The sequence below is a fragment of the Oncorhynchus mykiss genome, chromosome 20 (genome assembly GCF_013265735.2).
Source record: "Oncorhynchus mykiss isolate Arlee chromosome 20, USDA_OmykA_1.1, whole genome shotgun sequence".
Lineage (NCBI taxonomy): Eukaryota > Metazoa > Chordata > Actinopteri > Salmoniformes > Salmonidae > Oncorhynchus > Oncorhynchus mykiss.
In genome coordinates, this window is record NC_048584.1 from 25343555 (window position 1) to 25356146 (window position 12592).

The 12592-nt window shown below is 43.3% G+C and overlaps 1 protein-coding gene across 5 annotated transcripts in view; it reads left to right on the forward strand.

The window, feature by feature from the left end:
• The window catches only part of sdk2b (sidekick cell adhesion molecule 2b), a 461496-nt gene extending 450625 nt beyond the window's left edge, over positions 1 to 10871 (forward strand). For 3 of the 5 annotated variants that reach the window (XM_036956065.1, XM_036956066.1, XM_036956067.1), the window contains exons 45-46: positions 4401 to 4457; positions 7974 to 10871. In XM_036956065.1, coding sequence (XP_036811960.1) covers positions 4401 to 4457; positions 7974 to 8435 — 519 coding nt within the window. In that variant the 3' untranslated portion in view covers positions 8436 to 10871. The remainder of the gene's footprint in view (positions 1 to 4400; positions 4458 to 7973) is intronic. The other 2 variants (XM_036956068.1, XM_036956069.1) reach the window with 1 other exon arrangement.
• Positions 10872 to 12592: the final 1721 nt, after the last annotated feature.

Consider the following 12592-nt stretch of genomic DNA (forward strand, 5'->3'; position numbering starts at 1 on the left):
GTGGTCTGCGGTTGTGAGGCCGGTTGGACGTATTGAGAAATTCTCTAAGACGAAGTTGGAGGTGGATATGGAAGAGCAATTAACATTCAATTATCTGGCAATAGTTCTGGTGGACATTCCTGCAGTCAGCATGCCAACTGCACACTCCGTCATTACATGAAACATCTGTGGCATTGTGTTGTGTGACAAAATTTCACATTTTAGAGTGGCCTTATTGTCCCCAGAACAGGTACACATGGAATAAACAAACGTACAGTCAATAACACAATAGAAAAAATGGATATACAGTGTGTGCAAATGAGGTAAGATTAGGGAGGTAAGGTAATAAATAGGCTGTAGTGGCGAAGTAATTACAATTTAACAATTAAACACTGGAGAGATAGATGTGCAGACGATGAATGTGCAAGTAGAGATACTGGGGTGCAAAGGAGCAAAAAAACAAAAACAATATGGGGATGAGGTATGGGCTTTTTACAGATGGGCTATGTACAGGTGCAATGATCTGTGAGCTTTTGATATTTGTTCCAGTCATTGGCAGCAGAGAACTGGAAGGAAAGGCAGCCAAAGGAGGAATTGGCTATGGGGTTGACCAGTAAAATATACCTGCTGGAGAGTGTGCTATGGGTGGGTGCTGCTATGGTGACCAGTGAGCTGAGATAAGGCGGGGCTTTACCTAGCAAAGACTTATAGATGACCTGGAGCCAGTGGGTTTACAGTCTAACCAGACACCTAGGTATTTGTAATTGTCCACATACAGTGGGGCAAAAAAGTATTTAGTCAGCCACCAATTGTGCAAGTTCTCCCACTTAAAAAGATGAGAGAGGCCTGTCATTTTCATCATAGGTACACTTCAACTATAACAGACAAAATGAGAAAAAAAATCCAGAAAATCACATTGTAGGATTTTTAATTTATTTATTTGCAAATTATGGTGGCAGGCAGCGATCGGTTGAAGAGCATGCATTTAGTTTTACTTGCATTTAAGAGCAGTTGGAGGCCATGGAAGGAGAGTTGTATGGCATTGAAGCTCGTCTGGAGGTTAGTTAACACAGTGTACAAAGAAGGGCCAGAAGTATACAGATGATGTCGACAGCAGCATATTTTAGCCATTCATCAGCATAAAATGTCAACCTTATGTTGCTGTCAACGTGAAAATGAAAAACACCCCCCGCCAAAGAAAACGTCAGTCAGAAATATTCCACATGTTAATGAGATGAAGTCTTAATCTCTCTAGATACTCTAGTTACTTAACATAATAATTATGCAAAGAGCAGTCTTGGATCTGCCACTGGCTGGTATGGTGTCTCTCTCTTTTCCTTAGATAGAAGGGTAACTCCCCTGGGGACTGTGTAGAGCTGAGTTGCATGCCTAAAGCCTTGGCCCATTCATAGCATCTCCCCTAATTAGCCTTTAATGTGTTCGAATGAATCACCATTTCACAGGCTGTACCACCTCAAGGCATAATTTAACGCATCTTATTTTAGTGTAGATTCCACAATAGGACCCTTTAGTTTCTTTTGGACAAGGATGTGGAATGGAGAGAATGAGGAAGGGAAAGGAGGGAGGGTGGAAAAGAGGGAGTTAGGAAGGGAAAGGAGGGAGGGTGGAAGAGAGGGAGTGAGGAAGGGAAAGGAGGGAGGGTGGAAGAGAGGGAGGGAGGAAGAGAGGGAGGGTGGAAGAGAGGGAGGGTGGAAGAGAGGGAGTGAGGAAGGGAAAGGAGGGAGGGTGGAAGAGAGGGAGTGAGGAAGGGAAAGGAGAGAGGGTGGAAGAGAGGGAGTGAGGAAGGGAAAGGAGGGAGGGTGGAAGAGAGGGAGCGTGGAAGAGAGGGAGGGTGGAAGAGAGGGAGTGAGGAAGGGAAAGGAGGGAGGGTGGAAGAGAGAGAGGTGGAAGAGAGGGAGGGTGGATGGTAACATTTCAGGAGAACGAAACATCTGTTCCCCACACACTCCAAAGCCCTAGTGAGGGTGTGCCGGAGTGGGATGCAATCCAGTGTGTCAACCAGCTACACACACACACATGCACATAACACAAACTTCCCACGCTCAAAGTCTGTACACAAACATGCACAGCAGCAGCATTTCAGGACACAGCATTAGCTAATACTTCTGGAGTGAGGTAATGTCACTTGACTTGGAGAGGCTTAATCTGTTCTGAGATCAGTGTGAGGGCTGCTTTGCTTGTTTGTCTCTTGTTGTGTTGCTGAAAGTGGAGGAAGCATGACAAGAATGCCTTTCATTCGGTCCCATCGCTGCCTAGTGGGGTTGAAGTGCTTACAATGAAGCTACAATGCTATAACGGGACACTCAGAGACCATTGATACTTCACATTGGATGATGCAAAACTTTTTATCTGGAATTTCCTCACTAGAGAGAAAAATGTTAATGTAACTAATAATATTACCACAAGATTTATTCGCTAAGCAACTCAAATTAAGTTGGGGAAACTGTTAAACAGTGTGCTTTATTTTAAGCATCCCCCTCTACTGAAGTGGTTAAAAGCTGAGGACTTTTCTGTATTCAATATCTGTTTTTGATTCACTGTAGAAAGAAAAGAAGAGGAGAAAGAGAGCACAGAGGAGGAGGGGGATTTTTCTAGGAATCAGATAGCCGTGGCCTTTTACTGTGATTTATCGCTGTCGTCAGCTCCTCTGGCTGTTCTAAATTCTTTTGACATACATTAATATAGTAGTTTGGCATGAAAGCTGTAGTGGATGATGAGAGGTGGAGTATTGGGGGGCGATGAGGGGGCGGGGGCAGGGGAGGATGGAATATGAGCGTGGCCATGTGTAGCACAGGTGCAGTAGTACAATAGCATGAGAGCTGAGTGTGCTCTCTGCTTTGTCTGTGGAACATCAGGGGCCAATGCCAGTGCCCTGGGGGGAGGGGGGAGGGGGCAGGAGGACGGAGTAAAAGAGAGAGAGAGAGGAACATTTGTGAGTGTAATGTTTACTGTTTTTTATTGTTTATTTCACTTCTGTTTATTATCTAGTTCGCTTACTTTGGAGTGTGAACATATGTTCCCAATGCCAATAAAGCCCTTAAATTTAATTTAATAGGGAGAGAGAGAGAGAGAGAGAGAGAGAGAGTACACAGTGGCAAAATACCTGACCACTGTGACTGACTCAAAATTACTGTAAGCTTTGACTACGTACAGACTCAGTGAGCATAGCCTTGCTATTGAGAAAGGTCGCCGTAGACAGACTTGGCCCTCAAGAGAAGACAGGCACACTGCCTACAAAATGAGGTGAAAACTGGGCTGCACTTCCTAACCTCCTGCCAAATGTATGTATGAATTTGAAAACAAATCCAATTTTGATAAAATCCCACATCTATTGGCTGAAATACCAGTATGCCATCACAGAAACAGTTATTGTGACCCGTTGCCACAAGAAAATGAGAGAGAGAGAGAGAGAGAGAGACTTAAACCACTCCAAATCAGCACCACCATCCCTGGGCTGCTGAAAGCTGACACTATCTGGAAAAGAAAAACTCTTTGTTACACTGTCTTTTGTTATATGCTGCCTTAACATTTTAGCTGAACATGATGAAAGCTCCTGCCTTTGGTATGAGATAGCATTTTTGTGAACCAGCTCATCAATCTTTGGCTGTGATTGGTCGATTGGCAGCTTTCTTTAGGGCCGATTGGGTGATCATGAACAGACCCCACAGAGTGGTAAAATAGTTGTTTCTTGTTTGTTCATCTGGAATGTTGGGTGTCACGAAACAAAAGAGCATAGGCCACGCATCTAGCAAAGACACATGAAGGGTTCAGCGACTAGAATGTGCCTATTGGAAATACTCAAATCCCTGTTGTGATTGTTTGAATGAAATGGAGAGGAACATTGGGTGGCAGCCTACATCCTAAGGTTGGGCAGGAAGTTCACAGAATACATTCTATAATAATAATATAATTCTGTGGGTGTTTATAGTTGTCCTATTTCACACACGTACAAGTGTGTATCACACGCATGTAAATTGGAAATGTGTTTTTTGCATATCCCAACTCCCCAGACACCCTCGGAGAGTGGGGCCACAGGCTTGTTTGTCAGATCAGTTTTAGGTAGTGTGTGTCAGGTATGGCTGGTAGAACAAGGCTCAAGTGGTCCTCAGTTAGTAGAGCGTGACGCTTGCCAGTCTGGGTTGTGGTTTCGGTTCCCGCTAGGGTTACCAATCCGGAAATTGGATGCACACACTGCTGTACGTTGAGTTGGATAAAAGCGTCTCCTAAATGGCATATTTGATTCTGTTATTAAGGGAGGTGAGTTGACCGGTGTAGCGTCTCTGGAAGTGGGGGTGATGATGGTCCCGAAGAGGGATCTGAACCAAAGAGGTGTCATGGTGGCCGTCATACTGTACTGTGGTGTTTTAAACCATGCATGTCTTTGTCCATGTCACCCATAGGAGGCCCTCGTGTTCTCGTATGGGACGGGTGGTCTGCGTGTGCTTCCACTGAATTGGGTGAGGATATGTGGCTTTCTGCCTGCTTGTGTGTCTGTAGACTGGTAGTAGGAGACTGACTTATCCCTAGCCCCCATCCCCCTTGCTCCTCTCTTCCTCTTCTCCTCTCTTCTCCTTCCGTTAAACTCCTCTAGGATCCTCTCCTGTGTCTTCTTGGTGTCGTACTGTGTATGATGGATGCCCATAGTCGATGTTAGCTCAACATGTGGCTGTTGTAGTGATGATGGTTAATGTAACGTGAAACCCAGTCAATCAACCCTTGTGTTAATGATCCGATTACTCTGCACGTCCAGTAACGAGTCACTTTCCTCTCCAATCATGATCATGCATAGACAACCTTGTGTGTTTGGTGGTGGGTGGGTGGGTGGGTGTGGGGGCGTGGGTGTTTGGTGGTGGGTGTGTATGTTATCGAAAGACACTTTGCTCTGAACATCCCAATAACACACATTGTCACATCTCTAACTTCTCAGGGAAATACAATGTCATCATAAAGTATTCACACCCCTTGTCTTTTTCCACATTTTGTTGTATTACAGCCTGAATTGAAAATGAATTAAATTGAGATTTGTTTTGTCACTGATCTACACACAATAGCCCATAATGTCAAAGTGGAATTATGTTTTTTGAAATTTGTACAAATTAATAAAAATGAAAAGCTGAAATGTCTTGAGTCAATAAGCATTTGCTGAACAAGTCAGATAATAAGACTTATGGACTCACTCTGTGTGCAATATTGGTGTTTAACATGGTTTTTGAATTACTACCCAATCTCTATATCCCACACATACAATTGCAGTGCCTTCGGAAAGTATTTAGACCTCTTCACTTTTTGCACATTTGGTTACATTTCAGCCTTATTCTAAAATGTATTAAATAAAAAAAATCCTAACCATCTACACACAAAACCCAATTATTACAAAGCAAATTTTTTTTTTTTTTGCAAATGTATAAAAAAACAGAACAGAAATAGCTTATTCAGACCCTTTGATATTAGACTCAAAAATGAGCTCAGGTGCATCCTGTTTCCATGAGATGTTTCTACAACTTGATTGGAAACAACCTGTGGTAAATTCAATTGATTGGACATTATTTGGAAAAGCACACACCTGTCTATATAAGGCTCCACAGTTGTCAGAGCAAAAACCAAGCCCTGAGGTCGCAGGAATTTTCCGTAGAGCTCAGAGACAGAATTGTGTCGAGGCACAGATCTGGGGTTGGGTACCAAAAATTGTCTGCAGCATTTAAGGTCCCCAAGAACATAGTGGCCTCCATCATTCTTAAATGGAAGAAGGCAGGGACTGCAAGACTAATTAGGATCGAAGTGAAAGATGAATGGAGGAAAGTATAGAGAGAGATCCTTGATGAAAACCTGCTCTAGAGCGCTCAGGACCTCAGACTGGGGCGAAGGTTCACCTTCCAACAGGACAACGACCCTAAGCACACAGCCAAGACAGCGCAGGAGTTACTTTCTGGACAAATCTCTGAATGTCCTTGAGTGGCCCAACCAGAGCCTGGACTTCAACCCGATCGAACATCATTGACCTGAAAATAGCTGTGCAGCGACGTTCCCCATCCAACCTGACAGCGCTTGACAGGACCTGCAGAGAAGAATGGGAGAAACTCCCCAAATACGGTTGTGCCAAGCTTGTAGCGTCACACCCCAGAAGACTCGAGGCTGTAATCGCTGCCAAAGGTGCTTCAACAAAGTACTGAGTAAATGTGATATTTCAGTTATTTTTTTAAATTTGCAAACATTTCTAAAAAACAGTTTTTGCTTTGTCATTATGGGGTATTGTGTGTAGATTGATGGGGAAAAAACGATTTAATCATTTTTAGAACATGGCTGTAGCGTAACAAAATGTGGAATAAGTCAAGGGGTCTGATTATTTTCCAAATGCACTGTATCTGTAAGGTCCCTCAGTTGAGCTTGTCAATTTCAAGCACAAATTCAACGACAAAGACCAGGGAGGTTTTCCAGTGGCTCGCAAAGAAGGGAACCTATTGGTAGGGGGAAAAAAGCAGACATTGAATACCCTTTTGAGCATGGGGAAGTTATTAATTACACTTTGTATGGTGTATCAATACACCCAGTCACTCTAAAGATACAGGCGCCCTTCCTAACTCAGTTGATGGAGAGGAAGGAAACCGCCCAGATATTTCACCACAAGGCCATTTTGTTCTTGTCTCATTGCTACAACTCCCCAACGTGCTCGGGAGGCGAAGGTCGATTCATGCATCCTCTGAAACATGACCTGCTAAGCACCTGCCCGCTTAAACCAGAAGCCAGCCGCACCAATGTGTGCCCAGAAGCCAGCCTGCAGGTGCCCAGCGTTCCACAAGGAGTCGCTAGAGCGAGATGAGCCAAGTAAAGCCCCCGGCCAAACCCTCCCCTAACCTGGACGACCCTGGGCCAATTGTGCACCGCCCTATGGGACTCCCGATCACAGCCGGTTGGATACAGCCCGGGATCGAAAACCGGTCTGTAGTGATGCCTCTAGCACTGGGATGCAGTGCCTTAGACCGCTGTGCCACTCGGGAGACCCGCCTATGGTGATTTTAAACCAGTTACATAGTTAAATGGCTGTGGTAGGAGAAAACTGAGGATGGATTAACAACATTGTAGTTACTCCACATTACTAACCTAAATGATGGAGTGAGAAGAAGGAAGCCTATACAGAATAAAAAATATTCCAAAACATGCATCCTGTTTGCAATAAGGCACTAAAGTAATACTGCAAAGAAATGTGTCAAAGGAATTTACTTTTAGTCCTGAATACAAAGCATTATGTTTGGGGTAAATCCAAACAATACACATTTTGAAGGATGGTGGTGGTTGCATCATGTTATGGGTATGCTTGTCATCCACAAGGGCTAGGGAGTTGTTTAGGATACAAATAAATGGAATAGAGCTGAGCACAGGCAATGTCTTAGAGCAAAACCTGGTTCAGTCTGCTTTCCAACAGACACTGGGAGATAAATCCACCTTTCAGCAGGACTATAACCTAAAACACAAGGCCAAAATGTAATATACAATGGATTTACATACCAAGACGACATTGAATGTTCCTGAGGGGCCTAGTTACAGTTTTGACTTAAATTCGCTTGAAAATCTATGACAATACTTGACAAAGCTTGAATACATTTTTTTTATCATGGGCAAAGAAAGACGTTGCTGTAATCACTGCCAAAGGTGATTCTCACATGTATTGATTCAGGGTGTTGAATACTCATCTAATCAAAATATATTAGTGTTTTATTTTCCATTTAAAAAATGATATTGTAATTTTAATTCCACTTTGACATTACAGAGTATTTTATGTAGATCGTTGACGAAAAAAACGACAATTAAAATATTTTAATTTCACTTTGTAACACAACAAAATGTGGAAAAGGTCAAGGGGTTTTAATTTTTTCTGAAGGCATTGTATGTGCTAGTATTCTGATAATAACTCCTCTCTTGCTCTTTTCCTCCCCCTGTCCCATCACCCCCACTCCTCTCCCCCTCTCCCCTCTCAGGGCAGTGACAGTGAGTATGAGGTGGACCAGAACAGACAGAAGACCCACTCTTTCGTGAGCCACTACATCAGTGACCCAACCTACTACAACTCCTGGCGCCGCCAACAGAAAGGCATTTCCAGGGCTCAAGCCTACAGCTACACTGAGTCAGAGTCGGGCGACCCAGAGCCCTGCGCCCCGCCACCACCCCTGCCCCCATTGCCACCCCAGCTCACCTCCACCACCCCTCCGCTTAAGCTCCAGACCCAGGGTCAAGCCCAGGGCCAACCCCAGGGCCTCCCACCCCAGGGCCAAGGTAGTCTCTTCAGGCCTAAAGGCAGCCGGACTCCCACCCCCTCTCAGCAGCTCTCCACCTCCACCCCCTCCAGCCATTCCAACACCCTGTCCTACTGGCCCCCCAGCAGCCCCAGCCCCGCCCCTGGATCTCGGGCCCCAATTGCCGGGTTCTCTTCCTTCGTTTGATGCAAAGAGAGGGATCCGTGCTCCCTTCTGAAAACAAAGCCCACCCCGCCGCCCAATGTGTGTTTGTTTAGAGAGTAAACACAAAACACACAACAAACAAACCCTCAAAGTCTATCATTTTCATTTTGGTTTCTGTCATGGCTGGTGTTATTCAAAACAATTCTTGCTTGTATTTCTATTTTCTTTTTATTGCTGAGTTATGTTTTAACGAACATACTGTATACAGACAGGACAGAAGTTACATACTTTCTTTCAGTACTTTTTTCCTCTTGTGTGCGTGTGCTGGTATAGTTTTATTTTCATTTTTTAATCACGACAGCTACTGAGACAGCTCCTTAGAACATGATAGTATCTATTCGCTTTTCTGTTAGTGTTGCTGCTTGATCAAGTTGCATGAGTTTAAAAAAATATATTATTTATTTTTATTTTTCATTGTTACACTTCTACACACATTCAACAAGAGAATAATCTAGTTAGGTTCTGTAAAAAGTCAAGATATTCTTGTAAAAAAATATCTAGAAGACGATAAAAGTGTCATGGCGTCGATCCACACTCGGATAACAAGCACCAAGTGGGATCCCAAAATGGAGCCATACTAGCGAATTTGAATGATAGAGAGAGGCACAGGGTATAGAAAGGACAAAGTGATGAAAGTGAAAAACGAGGAGATGGGAAATTGAGGCTGAAATGAGCCCACCATTATTCTGGCGGTTTTGAGATGCCGGGGCCTGTCCAATTTGGCCAAAGGAAGTTTCTGTCTTCATGTGAGACATGTTAGTGACCTCTGCCCAAAGATCTATGGACCACGACCCTCCTTGGAATCAGCTCTCTGGCGTGGCATAGCCTATAGCGCATGCACAATTGAGTCTGACAGCATTTCGATGTCACAGGCAAGTCACATCTCTGTGCCTCTGTGCTGTACGTACTATACAAGGGCCGGTCACCTGGCCAGGGAGGAGATGGGAAAGGAAGTGAAATGTACTATATGTCTAAAGAGAAAATGTTCAGGTTGGTCTTCAAGTTTTGTTTTTCAATGTCCTTTAGTGTATCAGACATGCATTGATTGATTATAACTAGGGATTAATATTTTCCGTAAAATCTACCACTTTTCCTTCCCGACAAAATTACAAGCCCTTCCCGGGAATCCTGTTATTCCCGTTCAAACCAGAAATGCTATTTTAAAGCATATATTACCAGCAAAAAAAATCTGACGGAGTTATACCACTGTAAATGGATAAATATACACAGGAATCTAACAGTTACTTGTTGTATTTGTCGCAATTAAACAAGTTCTCAGTCAATACACTATGTATGTGAACCCTTTGGAATGACCTGGATTTCTGCATAAATTGGTCTTAACATTTGATCTGATCTTCATCTAAATCACAACAATAGACAAACACAGCCTGCTTAAACTAATAACACACAAACAATTACTTGTGTTCATGCCTTTATTGAACACACCGTGTAAACATTCAAATCCTTTGGCAACAATAAACCCAACCAAACGTTTTCTGTAGTTGCGGATCAGACCTGCACAACGGTCAGAAGACATCTTGGACCATTCCTCTTCACAAAACTGTTTCAGTTCAGCAATATTCTTGGGATGTCTGGTGTGAACCGCTCTCTTGAGGTCATGCCACATCATCTCAATCAGGTTGAGGTCAGGACTCTGACTGTGCCACTCCAGAAGGCTTATTTTCCTCTGTTGAAGCCATTCTGTTGTTGATTTACTTCTGTGTTTTGGGTCGTTGTCCTGTTGCATCACCCAACTTATGTTGAGCTTCAATTGGCGGACAAATAGCCTTACAATCTCCTGCAAAATGTCTTGATAAACTTGGGAATTCATTTTTCTGTTGATGATAGCAAGTTGTCCAGGCTCTGAGGCAGCAAAGCAGCCCCAAACCCTGATGCTCCCTCCACCATACTTTACAGTTGGGATGAGGTTTTGATGTTGGTGTGCTGTGCCTTTTTTTCTCCACACATAGTTTTGTGTGTTCCTTCCAAACAACTCAACTTTAGTTTCTTATGTCCACAGAATATTTTGCCAGTAGCGCTGTGGAACATCTAGGTGCTCTTTTGCGAACTTCAGACGTTCAGCAATGTTTTTTTTTGGACAGCAGTGGCTTGTTTCGTGGTGTCCTCCCATGAACACATTCTTGTTTGGTGTTATATGTATTGTAGACTCGTCAACAGAGATGTTAGCATGTTCCAGAGACTTCTGTAAGTCTTTAGCTGACACTAGAATTATTCTTAACCTCATTGAGCATTCTGCGCTGTGCTCTTGCAGTCATATTTGCAGGACGGCTACTCATAGGGAGAGTAGCAACAATGCGGAACTTTCTCCATTTATAGACAATTTGTCTTACCGTGAACTGATGAACGTCAAGGCTTTTAGAGATACTTTTGCAACCCTTTCCAGCTTTATGTAAGTCAACAATTCTTAATCTTATGTCTTCTGAGATCTCTTTTGTTCAAGGCATGGTTCACATCAGGCAATGCTTCTTGTGAATAGCAAACTCACATTTTGAGAGTGTTTTTTATAGGGCAGGGCAGCTCTAACCAACATCTCCAATCTCGTCTCATTGATTGGACTCCAGGTTAGCTGACTCCTGAATCCAATTAGCTTTTGGAGAAGTCATTAGCCTAGGGGTTCACATACTTTTTTCCAACCTACACTGTGAAAGTTTACATGATGTACTCAATATCGACAAGAAAAGTACAATAATTGGTATGCTATTAGATTAAGCACACAGTGTTTGTCTATTGCCGTGACTTAGATGAATGACCAATTTATCCAGGTAATTCTAAAGGTTCCACATACTGTTTGACACTGTATTTTAGTTGTAATATAGGCCAATGCAGCACTGTTGGCCTACTGGTAAAAATGTTATGAGCTTATACAGCCTAGTGAAAATTATATTCATTTTAGCCTACCATTTACTGAAATATTTCAGCCAGCTTGTTGTTCCTTCCCTCTCCCCTTGCACCTGGCTATCAGTGGATTGCAGGAAGGTTGTGGCTGTTTTTACTTCATGGTAATCTGCTTATTGTGGTGACTTGGTCTCAGGGAACATATCTGATGCTGCACTAAACAAACAGATAAGCAAATGGCCGCAATAGCGGCGGAGATTCAGCACCATGGACGGACCCGCAGTTTATAAATTGCCCGCAAATCTGACTCTAAAGCCCGTGACCTCGCTTTTGTTAGTGTAACATCATGGGATAACGTTGCAAGTGTCTATTTCCTCTTGAGCGCTATTGCAGACACAATGTATCAGTCGTTTTGTTAACAGTGAGAAGCAGTTTATATTTTGGAGCTTCTGCCAGTGCCACACAGCTAAAGTTAGGAGATTTGTGAATGTGAGATGGAGACTGCCTACCATAACTACATTGAGAGGTCGCGTGTAGCCTGCTACAGTTTCATGATAGTCAACAATGCCCGTTAAAAATGAAAAGGCATTTATTGGGGACTTGTGTTGAGTAGACTAAATTGGTAGGCTGCTTGTGTTGTGATCCCTAGACTAATGTGTGAATGAAGTTAGATAGTTAAAATCCATTTCATGCAGATATTCGCACATGAGTATTTTGTATTCTTCCAAAGAAATTATATATTATTGTTCCAGTGATCGTAATTTTCCTTCTCGAGAATCGGGAAAGAGCTTGGTCAGGAAATCCTGGGATCCTGGATTCCTGTGTTAATCCCTAATTATAACATAGTTATTGTGAGATCTGACACCACTTAAGAATACAGACTGCTGAATGGGACCTTACCAGGGTCTGCGGCACAAATGACAACCAATTCCCTACATAAATAAATAGTGCACATCCCAAATGTTATTACTACTACAGGGGCTCATCAGCCACTATGAGCCTTCCCTTGATCTGACAGGTGGTGGGTGGGAAGACATCTAAAAGCTCTACCTACCCTGATGATCTAACCTACCCTGTGGAGTCACGACTCACTCACAACCCTCATCAACACACCGCCACCGCACATGCCCAGTGGCCCACAACAACAACATCAGACAGTGACATTGTCCCGCTTCCACATCAAACTATAAAGAGTGGAAGTTATAAAAACACAGCCAGCATCTTAAGTGTTCTTGGAGTTCAATGGTTCCTACATGCGGGCTCACAGAGAGTAGCAGGCTCAG